Below are 16,402 nucleotides of genomic sequence, written 5' to 3'. Positions count from 1 at the left end.
TTTGAATAAATAATTTAGCGTTTCGAGATCAGATGAAATATTTATAAAGATTAATGTTATTCGCGCGGATTTTCATCACCATCGGTATTCGACGCATAGAGGTAAAGCCGTAATAATATCCCTACAGCTCTTCCCGGCCCGCCGGAGAATGTTCAAGTGTCGGACATCACTGCGACGTCGGTGAAGCTGAGCTGGTCCTACAAAGGACCAGATGAGCTGCAGTACTACGTAATTCAGCATAAACCGAAGCATGTGAACCAGGCATTTGCCGAGATATCCGGTATCACGACGATGTACTACCATGTTAGGAGTCTCAGTCCGTATACGGAGTATGAGCTATACGTGATAGCCGTGAACAGCATCGGGCGTGGTCCCCCAAGTGCCCCGGTGATAGTCACCACTGGTGAAACAAGTCAGTACCATAGCATTTACTATCGTACTAATCTCTAACGATTTTTAAAATTCTATCGTGGCTAGAAACGATTATTTTCCTTATCAGATTTATGGATTGCAGTTTAAATATCGTAGCATATATCAGACAAAAAAAATTTAATAATTTACAAGACGAAACTTTTTATTTGATGGTACACTATATTAATATTTACGAATGTATCGTTATAATTATATTACATTTTAATGAATTTTCCACTAATTAAAATTTGCTGTCGTTTTTACATTAAAATAAAACACAAAGGAAAATATCGTTTCTGCAAAAGTATCAACATTTTATTCTTCTCTCATCAGTCTCATCTCAAATTTATCGTATAAACATAAACTTAACATGAAATAATGACGTTTGTCAAATTATTTTTTAAGATACCTTTACATACATGGAGATCGTATCTATCCAACATAACAAAGTAAACCCACTCATGAATTAGTTTATGTTTTATTTATGCGCCTCTTAACGAACGTACGGTGAATTTACTCGTCCATTTAAAACGCGGATCCAACAAATTTTTTTCTCCTCGCATTCACATTCGCGAGGAACGATCGGAGAACGATAATGTAAAGGTGTGTAGTGAAGGAACGGCGCTACTCCGATATGAACGTGAATTTTTTGCACGTAGAATTTTTGTACACCATCGAAAAAAAAAGAGCGAATTTTTACGCACATTTTTTGAGGGAAATTCTGTACTTTTTTCCATGCTGTCCGCCGTGGACGCACGATTTGATCCATGTAAGTGACAAGAAAATTTTTTTCACCTATCACCAAACTTCCCCCTCTGCTCTTTGTTGCACCAAATATGTTAGTGTTTTTTACGGGCCGTTCTACAGCATTTCGTCGCGCTTCGACGTCTCGTGTCATTGTGTATTTTTTCGCCTCTATATTCCCAGCCTCAACTGCCTCTTTCACTTTCTCTCGCTTTCTCTCTCTATCTATCTATATCTCTTTCCGTCTCGAATACGTCTCTTCGTCTCCTTTTTTTTTTTTTTACGAAAGAGGGAGCGAGAAACGCGGGAGAGACAGCACGCGAAATTGCACTTTTCCTACAAAATAGTAGCACACTTCTTACTCCGTGAAAATACGAAGGAGACGTAGACTTGTTCTCGCAGTTCGTATTTTCACTCCGAATTTATGATCCACTTGTGTACGGAGAATTGACAATAATCGTTTGACATTTTTTTCGGATAGCGGAATCAACAAATGGAGGTGCCAGTAAGTCAAAACATATACTAAGAGTGCCGTAGTGATACATCCATACCGATTTCTTTGCCTGTTCGTGTGTTCCTGTTTAATTCTTCATTTCAATTTCGTTACTTTTCACGCACATAACTATCAATTTTATTCTGACACATACATATATTCTTAAAATGCGCACACATCGATACCTACACGTTCATATGAGTATACTCGTAGTTAATTGCAGTGTGATTTTTTTGAAAATGTATCGATCACCGTCGTATTATTACACAAAAAGTGGAATTTTATTTGGTTCTCTTTTTCTCTATTTTTACATCTAATTTTTGCGGAGGTTTTTCTAAAAGATTTCTTTTCGGAGTTGCTTTTTTTGAAGGGCTTCTTATCGTACAAATAACTATGATGTACATCACCATTTCGTGTGTATTTTGTCTGGTCTTATTAATAACGCTAATAATAATAATAAACCGAGTCAATACGTTTTTCAGAACCCGGTACAGCGCCCCGAAAGGTTCAAGTTCGACCATTGAGCTCCAGCACAATGGTCATACAGTGGGACGAGCCGGAAACTCCAAACGGTCAAGTGACGGTCGGTGTCTTTTTCTCCGAAATTATTTTTCTTTTTCCGAATAGCAACGAATTCGCTAACGAGCACACGCTCTATAGGGATACAAAGTATACTACACAACGGATTCGAATCAACCGATGGCGTCGTGGCAGTATCAGATGGTGGATAACAGCCAGCTGACAACCATCTCGGAGCTGACGCCGCATACGATCTATACCATAAGAGTTCAGGCGCTTACGAGTGTCGGTCCTGGACCGCTCAGTCTACCGGTGCAAATCAAAACACAACAAGGGGTACCGAGCCAGCCCGAAATGTTAACGGCGGTCGAGATCGGGGAGACCACGGTAACGCTCCAATGGAGCAAACCCGCTCATAGCGCTGAGAATATTCTCAGCTATGAGCTGTATTGGAATGACACGTACGCGAAGGTGAGCAACGTTATAAATTTCTGTTTGATTATTGATAATGTATTCCTTCCTTTTTTTTCGAACGATAACTTGTATTGAACGATAGCTAATTTTATCTCGTGTTAAGGGGACGCACATTTGAAACTTGATAATGATTAATGATATTAAAAATAATATTTTATATTTTAATTTATTTCTAATCGTTTATAATTAATTGAATGGAAATTCTCGAGGAAAGATTTTAAGATTTATTATGAGCGATTCTCCCCGAAACAGACGATTAATTTACGCGCGCGATATTATTGTGTCGCGTTAACACACATCTGACATTTCTAATCAAATCAGGAAAAGCATCATCGCAGAATACCTGTTACTGAGAACTACACTCTGAGCGGACTGTATCCGAATACTCTGTACTACGTATGGCTGGCCGCGAGGAGTCAAAGGGGCGAGGGTGCAACGACGATACCGTATCCGGTTCGCACAAAACAGTACGGTAAGCAGAACGCCCACGAACGTAAATGAAATCGAGCGAGTTCATGCAGCGAGGAGTGCCAGATGCATGCCGATACGCGATTGTCGCGAGATTGTATCGATTACTCTCAGAATTTCAAATCGTGATAATCAGACCGGATAAGACGCATCTGAGTCCTCCGGACTCCTCGCGCAATCACGTATCGCGATGGCACAGCAGGTAGGAGAGGTGCTGTAGCGCTAGAAGACGCTCCTGCAAGTAGCGTAAGCTATTGGACGCACAACACCTTGAAAAATCTTTTTTTTTTTTTTAAGATCAAAAAAGTAAAAATCTCTTATCTTCGAAGACGCGTTTGATAGAAGAGAAAGAAAAATAAAAAAAAAGAGAGCGTCAAAAGAAAAGAATATAGAGTAACGTCGAAACAAGTGAAGTGTGGGAGAGTGAGAATGACTGCATGCATTGCAAATAAGAAAGCCGTTTTTGGATGCCACTTTATATATATATCTATATATATATACGTACATATCATACATATAAATTGCACTAAGCACTGCATTGATATATGTGTGCATTTTGGGCACCTCTTTTCTCAATAATTAATATTAATTTATCGTCCGTTCTTCAGTTTTTCATTGTCTCGTTCCCTTGCAATTATATTAACGTGTAATTCGTTAACTCTGTGCATTTTTTACGCCCGAGTTAACATCGAGCCGCTCCGGGAGAACTGTCTCTAATCACGTCTTTTTTCGACTGTTCAAGGATCGATTCATGACTTTTTAACCTTGAATATTTTACACCACTTTGAACCTTGACCAATCGTCACATACCGTTTCGTTTTAATATCCCTCGACAGTCACCGTCGACCGCGCGTTCTCGGCGTTGAGGATGTCAAATCGAAGAGTACGAGAACTCGTTCGCCACGTTGCGTGCTGACCGATCATCTATCATTCGCCGTACAAGAATGTCACAATTGTCATTTGCATTATTTTAAAATAACAAATGTACCTAAAAAATCATCGAGATCTGATCGTTAAGAGTGCAAAATTTATGTCATTTTTTATCAGTTGTTAATTATCCGACGACGAAATACGTCAAGATACATGATAATTATAATGTATGTATGTAATTTTAAAGCGGTGACTTTTTGTTGTGTATTCTCGTATTTTTTGAGCCTCAAGCTAGAGTCTGGTACGATCGACTGGTAACTGTGAATTTATGCCCTCTCCCCCGACCCCCGATTTTGTTTCTTTCCCTCCAATAACTGAGTGTTATACAGTCCCCGGGGCTCCGCCTCAAAATGTAACCGGCGAAGCGAAGAGCCCAACCTCTATATTGGTAACGTGGCAACCACCGGTCACTGAACGTTCCAACGGGAGGATCACCTACTACAGACTGCAAGTCGTCGAGAGCGGTCGCTCCGACTCCGAGGCGTGGAATATCAAACTGAATGACACGCGTTTCAAGTTGGACGAGCTCAAAAAGTGGACCGAATATCGGATCTGGGTATTGGCCGGGACCAGAGTAGGTGACGGACCCCCGAGTTTTCCTATCGTGGTCAGAACTCACGAGGACGGTATGTATCACAGACACTGACTGAAAGTCTCTCTGTTTAATTCTGGCACGCGAGGACTAACGTGTAAAATCCGTGATGACGCATAGCGCGAGAGAACGACAACATTATCGAATATCTCGCAATAATGTTTCTTCACGCAAAAGCTATCGTATAAATAAAAAAGAAAAATGTCATTATAATATCTGCAATATTGAATGAAAATTCGATCGAAAATTTAATCGCGACACCAATCTCAAAATCGATCGCGGTCGCTACGAATTTCACACGTTAAGCTTTGCGAAGAAGAAATAACATATTGGGATGAAGTAATAACGCGCCTCATCCGAGAGAGCCAAAAATATAAAAGCCCGCCAAAAGTCAGTCCGGTTATACTTTCGCGCGGTTCCAGTGCGGGTTGCGACGACACGCCGTGTTAATCTGGGTGAATGCATATTTACATATATAATGTACATTACTATATACATATATATATACTTTCGATTTCAGATTCCGCTAACGTCACTTCGTCACCCCTGTCTCTTTCCCCAAACTCTCAAACAACCATATATTCTCTCCTTTATCACGACTTTCTGTTCTGTATTTTCTCTATCGTCTATCTTTTCTCTCCAGTTGACTCTACACTCATATATTATATTTTTTATATACTGTATATTTTTACGTTTCTATAATTCTATTAACTTACATTATATATACAATAAATCGTAATACTGTATTATATTATATATATATGAGCTTTCCTCTCTCTTCTCTCACGCCATTCTTGTGTTACAGTCATAGTTTCGAGAAACGAACTATCGAATCGCTCATCGTGACGAGAGAGGAAAAGAGGACACAACCCTTTTTTCCGGTCGAGTTACCTTTTTTTTGCGCGAACAAAAATTTTGAACGCGCACGACTTTTTAGATTTTTCGTGCCTCTCCAATCACGCTTTCCTGTCGTTCTTTTCGCAAACTTCCTTTTCACTCTTCCGATTTTTATAAAACGGCACCCACGCGACGCGAAACACGAAACGATGATGGCCCTACCTTTTTGGCTGGCAAGATTTTATATTTTTGGATTTTTTGCGGCAATAAAATTTCCAACCACTTGTTCTAGCTGTCCCGAAATTTCTCCCGAAAAAACCCCTTTCTCCTCCCCCAGATTTTAGTGTGCCCACGATAATTTTTTCCAGGTGCACGCAGCCACGGATTTTTCAGAAGCTGATAACCAATTTTTGAGCTCAGCTATTAACGATGAAAGAGAAAAAGAAAAAAAAAAAAAACGAATTTTCTTACCGTTTTTTACAGGGCCTAATCGCAATTCTCTCTCTTTGTTCGTTGCCGTTGGTTTTTTTTCATCTCCCTAGCCCTACTTTAAAACTTGGATATCTATTTTGACACGCTAATTAATACCTAATTATACTCACTCAAGTGTTTTTGTCTTTCCTTAAAGCATTTGCAGGAGGATGATCCAGGTTTTGAACAGCTAGTTTTTAAGATCTATTCACATTATCGTAATATATCAATCTAATAATATGTATTCATTACACTCAGTGTTCTTTCTGGTGGTTACCGTGATTAAGTCAGTAAAGATGTTTCGTTTCTCTCCTTTAGTTTATTAACTCATTCTTGCCACGTGTTATGAAGATAGAAGTCAGGCTGGCTGCCCTGCGTGCCATTATTTCCGTTTTTCCTCTTTTTTTTTTTATATCACTATTAGCTGTACAAGCTATGCTATATGAAATAAGTAAATAATACTAACGAACGAAATTAAATAATAACTTGTTACATGCGCAACAATTGGACGAAAATAATGGCAAAGCGAGGGACAGCTTGCGAGTGAAGCGCTTACGTATATATATAAAAACTCTAGCGAATGTTATCTCACACACAAGAATATATATATGACGCACTTTTTCACTATATATATATATATATTACACATATATATATTTCTATATATATCTCTGATATATAAGGCTCTTCTGTCTTTAGTTGAGATTTAGTTCTACCTATCGTTTGCACATGTTTAGAGCATGCCTTCGTTTGTTTAAAGATTCCTCGACTCCCTCGATTCCAGAAACGCAACCCGAATTTTTCCCGTCACGAAAAAGGAAAGAAGCTCCCGAACTCCGATGTCCCACCTATTTCCCCACCTTCTCCATCAGCATCATCAAAATCCGCCGAACTGTGTCGAGTCTGCGAAATTTCTCTCACTCCCTAGTAAATTATACCTTATTCACATTATATCATCTATATCCTATGAATGGCATGTCGATGCATGAAGACAGTTTTGCTTTCTGTTACTTCCTATCCCTGTCCCGGTTGAACAGCACCCGAAGGTGCCAATCGATTCTGCATGTCGAACATTTTTCGCCCTCTTTCCCCCCTCTCCCCCTCCCTTTGTCGACCCGAAAAACGTCCAGCACGATTCCTCCATAACAAACGAATTCGGCACCGAGGGAAAAAAAAAATTGTTTGCACGATATTTATACAATAGTCGTTGAAAAAATAAATCTACGCGCGGTTGTTAGTCACGGTATTTCTCCGGGAAATCATTTAATCGTAACGATAACTTCTCTCGGTGCGGAAGCGAAGTGATACGGTACGATCGTGGTTGTTAAAAGTTTCACAAGTTTCACAAGAGTAAGTAGAAACAACAGATCGCGAGATTGAAAAAATAATAATTATCGAGCGAAAAAACCGGAGAGTTATAAAAAAAAGCTTGGATTCGATGGAAAGCGCGAGGAGAGGAAATAAAACGAGGGAAAACGATAGATGATTGTGCGTTTGACGATGCGACTCTGTTCATCTCTAACGGGCTATGAAGATATTCTCCACGTCGGACACGCGGAGAAGTATCATTTGTCGCGGAGGATGTTATGTCACCATGGTTGTTGAATGAAAAGTCGTACCGACGCGCGTCCATAACGACCATCCTTTACGCCTTTCACTGCTCACCACTACATGGAACCTCTCTCCTCTTCTCTTTCCCTCCTTCGGATCCTCTTTCGTTTTTCCATACCACCCTTTCCTCTCCGTTCCCTCGTTCCCGACATTATCCTGTCTATATGGAGCAACTGATCCGACACCCTCCGTTTCACCCCTCCCTGAAGCAGACTCGGCAGAGCGAAGCGAAACGATAAAAAGCACTGCTGAAAGCACCCTGCCGTGTAAGCTCGCACATTGTCAAGCACAAAGATTCACCGTCACGTGTATAGCATATATATATCTTTTAACGCATACATTTACTATTATTACTGACTGTCATCGTTCACTATTTATCGAGATATATCACCTCTATGGTACCATACATATATATATAATGTCTCACCGTATGTGCACGGGCACTTTGCAAAAGTCACGTATAAACGCGCGCCGGCACCGTGTGTTACACGTATATTTCTCTCGCACCCACCACGCACGCATACACGCACTTCGTGGAGTCGGAGTGCCACGCACACGCGTGTCGCCGTCGTAGTCTTGTCCCCTATGCACCGAATTCTCAAGTGCAAGCACCCCGCTTTTACGATCAATTCGAGATCACTGCGAGACAGCGCATTATACACGCGTGCACGTAGCATTCACGTAGGATGTCACGCGTGCAGGCGTGTGCGACTATGGATATGCATATACGTAGAGACGTTGATGCTCACGTTGTTGCGTGAGAGAGCACCGTGCACACAGCAGCGGCTATACACATCCGAATAAATATTGTTATAGACGATGCAATATCGTGCCGCCGAGCACCAGCACTGAAAGCACCCTCGAAAAGCACCCCCACTGTCGACTGTCGTGCGACCTGAAGCTCCTTCCTGAGGCGATCTCGAAATAGCGATGCAAAAGCTCCGAAATGGCAATATTAACGACGCGTGTTTTATGCGTGATCGCGAATACTGTAGATTCGATTTTACGATTTTTAGTTTCAGTAGAAACATCTGACATTTGTCAGACGGTATTACTATATCGACCATTAATCCCTGAACGCTTGTGAAGTCAATGAATTTTTCGAGAGAAAAAAATTGATGATCTGCATAAGTTGATTGTGCAAACGTATTAAAAAATATTTCGTTCGAGAGTGAACATAAAAATTATTTTACATACGAAGGATTGCTTCGTGCGGATTATTTTTATCGAAAATTTTTATTTTCCGCTTTTAGGGCGCACAAATTTATTATAATCGAGATACCATGTATAATATGAAAAAATATCGCAATCGATGATTGAGACAACGATCACGGTTTGCGGTACGTTTTTTTTTTTTTTCGAGGTCGTGACAGGAAAGTGTGCGTGTGAATGCGTGAGTGATTGTGTAAAAGGATACCGGATGGAAGAAGGACGACGCGCGTAAGAAAGCGTATACGAAAAGTAATCGAAAGCATCAGGAAAGTGATCAGTCAAAGGAGAACGGTATACAATAAAAGTCAAATCGAAAGTTCTCGCGAAATTTTCTCTGCGCCCAAACGTCCTCGACGAGGAAAAGAGTCGCATAATTTATATTGAGAGAGAGAAAAATGAAATTCGCGAGGCGTTTTCTTGGAAACATTTGAATACCAATATTTATCAGATCTTTTCTGATCATATATAATATATATTTTTATTTGTGTATCCTCAATATCGGCCACAATTCCATGGATTTCGACGAGAAATAATAGCAAATGAATAGCATTCAACAGACTTCACCCCCGCCGGAAACGACCGCTTTATCTTAATATCCGCAATCGGAATATTCATCTCTTTTTGAGCAAGTGTAAAAAAATGGAAATGCAAAATGCACATTCCAAATTAAATTCTCGATTTCTGCTCGTGCACGAAATTTTGTCCAGCGCGGGTGAAGCGTACTTTATCTAGAAGACTTACCGCTATGCTGCGTATGGAGACAAAACGAAAAATCCGGACATATGTGGACTGCGGGCATCGGATTCCATTAATTTTCATACGTAATCAAATTCGTTGGAATGACATAACCGCTCGACGACCATTTTCTATATTACGTATAATATCTTCATTCTCTGCATGCGAGACTTCGATCCGTTTCCAACTTCTGTCTCTGTAAGTCAAAAATATAGTATTTTATTATTCTCTCAGACTTCTCTCGATATGTACGAAATATTTTGTTTAAATGCTACATCTCTTTCTCTTTTTAAATATACAATATATATATATATATATATATATATATATATATATACATATTTTATATCTTTTATCTCAAGAGACACGCACACATATTTTTTACATGAATATCTAGAAAAGGTATGATTACAATATAACTGTTTATGTCAATGTGTGTGGGATTTGTTTTTTTTTATATTTGAATTATTAAGCAGCAGTTGAAACAACACTCTCTTTCGTAGGCGTAATTTAAAGTCTCAAAAGCTTCGGCTGTCCATTGATGTTCCTGATTGTTTTCTCTATTTTTTTTACTCGATACATATGAAACTATATTACTGTTATATCCCAACAAAACGCATGATTTATGAACACAGTTGGTATTCCTTTTAGCTCGATCCAACTAGTTCCGCCAATTTGAATTAGATATTTTAGATGCCATCGACAGTTTCGACCACACTCAATCATCGACAGGTACGCGCGCACGATTCGTTAATCAAATAAACGGCCACCTCTACCACCGTGTCTCGGCAACGGCTGTCGAAACGTATTTGCGCGCGCGTTTTACGCGGAATTTTGTGATTTTTGCGTGGATGAATGCGCGGGTGGATGTTGATATTGAGAGAGAGAGGGAGAGAAAAAAAGAGGGATGAAGAAGAGACAAACAGCGATATCTTTTTATGGTATCTAAATTGAGAGGGAGAGAGGCCTCACTCTCTGTTTGTCTTCCTTTCTCCCTCTGTCTTTCTCTTATCTTCTCTCTTTCTCTCTTTAATTTACCCTGTTGCCTCCCCCTTTGCTGAAACGACAAAAGTTTTTGATCGAGCTGCTGTTTTTTGCGGGTGACTTTTTGGAGTTGCAAAAAGAAAAAAAAAAGAAACAATTTTTCCTCAGAAGACATTCCGCCCTACCGACATGTATCCCAATATCTTGTACCGTGAGTTTTTTGACGATAATGTCACGAGAGGAATCGCGAGTTTTTCTCACGACTGCCCAAGTTCTATATAGAATACCGTAGCTATGCGACAAAACCCTTCTCTCGTTTGATACATCCTAGAAACCGTTTCCACCTTATTCTTTCTTATGGTTTCTCTCCTTCCTATAGCTTTCTTTTCGTAGGCATTTTATCATAGGTCTTTTCCTCTTTAATGTCTCGTGTCGGGGGAGGAGGGATAAGGGAGATCCGAGATCTCGATTCGTTCTGAGATTATTGCCATCGGCAGCTGCGAAATATACGTCGAGCATATTTCGAGAAACGTGAGATACATTTGGCTTTCGCTCCCCGACACGAGGCAGGTGAACATGAGCCTTTAGTTATTTCATATTTGGAGTAGTGATTGCGCATGCCAAAAAAAAGATATTCTCACGTCTCCCGCCTCTCTGCGACCAACTGCAACCGAGGACCAAGCGATCATTGTTTTTTTTTTTTTGGTCTATTTAACGATCGATTGGAATCATGAATCTTGTTGCCACCGACATTCGTTAGAAGTTGCGAGATTAAATAAGCGGTGTGACTGTCATCGAGCGCATGAGACCGGAGCGAAAGGACCGAATCGAGCGAATGCGAGCGCGTGCCTGCTTCGAGAAGAGAAGGATAAAGAGATCTCTTTTATATATTTTTTTTTTTATCGTAAAATCGAGAATAGCCATTATATATATAGGGTCAATTTTTGATGATATAATCAGTAGTGTGCTACCCTTATTGTGATATGCCTTAAAAAGTAATTAAATTACATTGTAATATTTTATTCAATGTACGTGCGAAGTTGACACGAATTTTTACGAGTTTTTTTTTTCCCACTTTTTTGGCGACTTTTGGGGCGCAGCTGAAAAAAGTGAGTATCCCTTAGCTCGAGTTGTGCCATGATATTTTTCTATACCGTCAATTTTTGTTTCACTTTTTCTTTTTGTCACCGTCTCATTTTTTTTGCATACATATATATATATTACATATACTCTTTTTTGTTGTCTGTCGAAAGAGTCAAATCTCAGAGTGTTGTCCTACAGTTATTTCTTTTTGTTTGCTGCAGCCAGCGAATATAATTACGACATAATAACTTTCAAAAGACATGTTATTATTACATACATTACGCTGCGACTTGCGCGCGCTCGCCGTCCTTGTTTTTTGCGCTACATAGCGAAATTGTAAGTGTGATCTTGATCTTAATTAACTATATATATATGAGAGCTAGAAAAGCAGAGCGAGCACGCGATCTACCAATCGCTTCTCATCAAAATCGCGCTACGACGATTCAGTTTCTGCGTCGAAATTTTCTGTATGTACTTTCGTTGCGGCGCAAGTTTCGTTTTTTGCGAATCTCTTCCCATCGTAGAAAGCTGCTATTATTGGTTACATAAACGTATATATTATATATCGTGCGGAAGTAGGTATTAGGCAGTGCTGATTTTTATCTTGGATTTTTATTTTCCCCACGTTATGTTTCCCATTTCTCTCTTATAACTAGTCGTTTTAGCGACGACGAATACTGGACCGTCCATGGAAGAACAATCGAGTTATCTTGTCGTTCGAACAACTTCTGGAATCGCGACGTTCAGAAGTTGCGACGTTGACGCGAAAACACGTAGCCGCGTGAAAGTCGCGAGTCTCTCCAACTTCATCGGATGTCGGTCGTGGTTGTAAATAAACGTTGTAAATAGGCGACGTGCATATTTACCGCCACCACCGCTCCATCCGGTCCAAGGAGCGCGAGACTTTCTCGTTCTGTCACGGCTAACTTTCGGGGTTCGCCCGACTAGTGACTAGTGCATTCGTTACACACTTACCTCCGCGAAAACTCGCGTTCTAACATCCACTTGGTCTCTCTCAAAAGTCATGGACTCTCCAATATTTCCGCTGTGTTATCGTGTCCAACGTTACCGCGTACTTGACCGTATACTCGGTGACGTTATCTACGTGCGCTTGTATACGCGAAGACACGCGAACCGAACACGCGAGCTAAAGAAAAAAAAATATAAAAAAATAAAAAAAGGAAAAAAGAAAAAAAAGTATTATTGGTATTCAAATGGAGGATCATAATCGTAATTAGGGGCGTAGAGCATGGGGTACAATGTGCCTCGTAAATATTGTTTGTACGTCGTTTTGTCCATGTGTGATTGGCGGCATGTAATTACCTTCTCTACTACTTCTTCATTTCTTTCATTTATATATCTCGTTTCATTCTTTCTTCCTTTCGCGACAACTTATTTTATTTATGACTTTTCTTTCCGCTGATACGCCTTCTCGGTTCCTTTTCGATTGTATCTTACTCGCGCTACCTTATTCTCGCTCTTATCGTTTATTTTTCTTTTCATTTCCGTTACAGCGACGAATTGGACGGATGGACGTAAAGTAGTAGTAATGTAAAATGTAAAAGCAATGTCATCGCGTTGTATAAGAAGACTAATTCTATTTCTCGCTTTTTTTTCTTTAAGTTCTTAACATTTTCTCGTACGACAAAGGATGTATTTCAGCTATTAATATATATTAACGTTTGCCTCTAACATTTTATTTTGCTTCTGAAATATAAATAATAATAATAATGATTGTACGTAATGATTTCTTGGCAGACAAGACAGACTGCGAATGACTTAAATATTCTTTCATTTTTTTTCTTAATCAGTTTCTTTAAGTTTTATACAAGTATGTTATTTGTTATTTCAGATTTTGTAAACCTGATTTTGTTATTTATTATTTCCCGTCCGCGTACGTCTGTGGGTATACATGGGCGTGTGTCTGTGAGTGTGATGTCAGACGAGCGTAAAGTGCGCGAATTAATTATGGATTGCGTTACAGTGCCGGGAGATCCTCAGGACGTCAAAGTCACGCCGATCAACTCGACGGCAGTACACGTCGAATGGAAGCCGCCAAAAGCGAAAGATCAGAACGGCGTTATACGAGGATACCACATACATGTGCAAGAAGTGAGGGAGGAGGTCAGTTTGCGGTTGCTACACGATCAATATCGTAGCACATTGGAAGTTTCAAACTCTTAACATGAAACTTACTAATGAAATCTTATATCTGTTCTATCATCCCCCTATTCATGTATTATATCAGGAACCCCTTCATCTTTACTATCTCTATATTCTCTTGTATTAATAGAACGTATCAATAGAATAGAGGTGAATATTAAAATTTTTTTTTTTTTATAAATTGCAATTATTGCTCTAAATTATAAAATTAACAGTCACACGTATTACATAATAATGTCTGCCTTAAATGAAACAATGGAAAGTACACCGTAAATATAGATAATGAAACGAGCTCACGATGAAATTATAATTTCTCTAGGGGAAAGATCTACTGAATGAACCGATACGTCGAGACGTGCACGAGGACGGCGTGCTAGAGGTGAATATTAGCGGACTACAACCGGACACGAGATACTCGGTGCAAGTAGCAGCATTAACGAGAAAAGGAGATGGAGATCGTTCGGTGCCGATTCATGTTAGGACACCGGGCGGAGTACCAAACAGGCCGCAAGTCAACGTGAAGTAAGAAGAAACATCAACTTGAAAATATTATATAGCTTTTATAAAATACCGCGACTGATCGATCGTTCTTTTATATATTTATTTTTTCAGAGTACTAAGTAGAGGCCCGGATATTTTGGAACTCGAATGGGTCCAACCCACTCAAACCTTCGGTACTCTGCTAGGATATCGTATTCGATACGGTATAAAGAATCAGACGCTCAAAGAGGAATTTATCGAGAACACGCGGCAGCATACATATAAAATCACAGATCTCGGTGAGAAATATTAAATATTTAATATATGCAATAGTATGACATAAATTTTAAAGATACAGAATATATATCTGTTGTAATTTTTTTGTTTTTTATACTTATTATACGATCAAACTCGCTATTTATTTTTACGAATTATATACTCACTCTTTCTCTCTCTCTTATCCACATATATATAACAAAATATTTTTTTAAATAATAAATCTATAGGAGAACAAGGCGTTGATTACGAGTTCAGAGTAGCGGGTAAAAATGACATCGGCTTCGGCCAGGAGACTGTGCGATACTGGTTCAGCCCGGAAGGCGAACCTACGGGGCCACCAACGAATTTGTCGTACTTCTTTCAAACTCCCGACACCGTGTGCGTTACCTGGGATAAACCACTTCGACAGCATAGAAACGGCCAGATAATCGGCTACGACGTGCAATTCAACAAGAAGAACGATCATTCTAGTACTATAGATAGAAACACGACCAAGACGAGGGCGGTATTCACCAATCTGGAGGAGAACACGGAGTATGTTTTTCATGTGCGAGCGCATACGTCGCAAGGTAGCGGTCCGTATTCCGAGAAAATCACAATAATGACGGAGAAGGACATCGGTCGAGCTCCGATGTCTGTAAGAGCAGTAGCTACGTCGGATTCTAGCGTGGAGGTGTGGTGGGAACCAGTGCCTAATAGAGGGAAGATTGTCGGTTATCAAATTTTCTATACTACTACCGCTGTGGAAGATCTGGACGAGTGGAAGCAGAAGAGCGTCGGCCTGACGGAATCGGCGGATCTAATAAATCTAGAGAAATTCACTCAGTACGCCATAACGGTAGCTGCGCGCTACAAGACCGGCCTGGGAAGGCTCAGCGAAAAGGTCACAGTGAAGGTAAAACCGGAAGATGTACCGCTAAACCTTAGAGCACCGGACTCATCGACACACTCGATGACTCTGTCCTGGACTCCGCCCATAAGACTGACTCCGATGAAGTACAAAGTCTCATTCGATGCCGTTAAAGAGTTTGTGGATTCTCAGGGTATAACACAGACGCAGATCGTTCCTCGCAGACAAATGTTATTGGATCCTCAAACAACGACCACGATGATAAACGAGTTACAGCCGTTTACGACTTATAACGTCAACGTGAGCGCTGTACCACGCGATGGTCAGTATAGACCACCGGCGAAAATTACGGTCACCACGCAGATGGCCGCACCGAAACCAATGGTAAAACCGGACTTCTATGGTGTGGTTAATGGTGAAGAGATTCAAGTTATTCTACCGCAAGCGTCCGAGGAATACGGTCCGATTTCGCACTATTATCTGATCGTTGTGCCCGAAGATAAAAGTACCGCCGAAAAACAGCCGGATGAATTGACCGAGGATATGATTACCGGAAAAGGTGCCAAGCAAGAGAGGGAAAACGCGCCCTATATCGCAGCTAAGTTTCCACACAGAGACATCCCGTATACGTTCCATTTAGGCAGCGGAGATATCTATGAGGGATATGAAAACCGGAAACTCGCAAAAAATAAACGCTATAGAATATTCGTACGGGCAGTAGTCGATACTCCACGAAAGGTAAGTATATGGAATCTTTAGCGAAATTTACGCGCGAGAATGTTAATAATTTGATAATTATTTATAAAAAAAATATCCGTTTTCTTTAGCATTTGTACACGTCGTCACCATTTTCCGAGTATTTATCTTTGGACATGAGAGAAGTACCTCCCGGCGAACCACCACGTCGACCAAATCCCAATACTCCTCCGGATGGAAATCCGGAAGTTTCTGTAAAAACTAGCGGTCAAGAACCAGGTATGGTGTGGGTCGTTGGTCCCATAATCGCAGCATTAATGGTCAGCGTTTGTCTTGTTCTTCTATTTGTCATTAAAAAGTAAGTTGCATT

General features: G+C 40.2%; 1 protein-coding gene across 7 annotated transcripts in view; it reads left to right on the top strand.

Moving 5' to 3' along the window:
* Lar (tyrosine-protein phosphatase Lar) overlaps positions 1-16,402 on the top strand; it is a 300,655-nt gene that overhangs the window by 281,721 nt on the left and 2,532 nt on the right. For 3 of the 7 annotated variants that reach the window (XM_083034106.1, XM_083034104.1, XM_083034110.1), the window contains 11 exons: positions 128-412; positions 1,637-1,660; positions 2,131-2,231; positions 2,309-2,638; positions 2,963-3,113; positions 4,369-4,665; positions 13,549-13,688; positions 14,047-14,249; positions 14,340-14,506; positions 14,714-16,074; positions 16,164-16,390. In XM_083034106.1, the coding sequence (XP_082890232.1) occupies positions 128-412; positions 1,637-1,660; positions 2,131-2,231; positions 2,309-2,638; positions 2,963-3,113; positions 4,369-4,665; positions 13,549-13,688; positions 14,047-14,249; positions 14,340-14,506; positions 14,714-16,074; positions 16,164-16,390 (3,286 nt within the window). Of the gene's footprint in view, positions 1-127; positions 413-658; positions 1,181-1,636; positions 1,661-2,130; positions 2,232-2,308; positions 2,639-2,962; positions 3,114-4,368; positions 4,666-13,548; positions 13,689-14,046; positions 14,250-14,339; positions 14,507-14,713; positions 16,075-16,163; positions 16,391-16,402 lie in introns of those variants that run through there. The other 4 variants (XM_083034111.1, XM_083034105.1, XM_083034107.1 and 1 more) reach the window with 4 other exon arrangements.

Source organism: Prenolepis imparis, unplaced genomic scaffold (genome assembly GCF_030444845.1).
Source record: "Prenolepis imparis isolate NDT839.2.m4 unplaced genomic scaffold, iyPreImpa1.0 SCAF_3, whole genome shotgun sequence".
NCBI lineage: Eukaryota > Metazoa > Arthropoda > Insecta > Hymenoptera > Formicidae > Prenolepis > Prenolepis imparis.
This window is presented reverse-complemented; position numbering and strand designations above follow the sequence as displayed.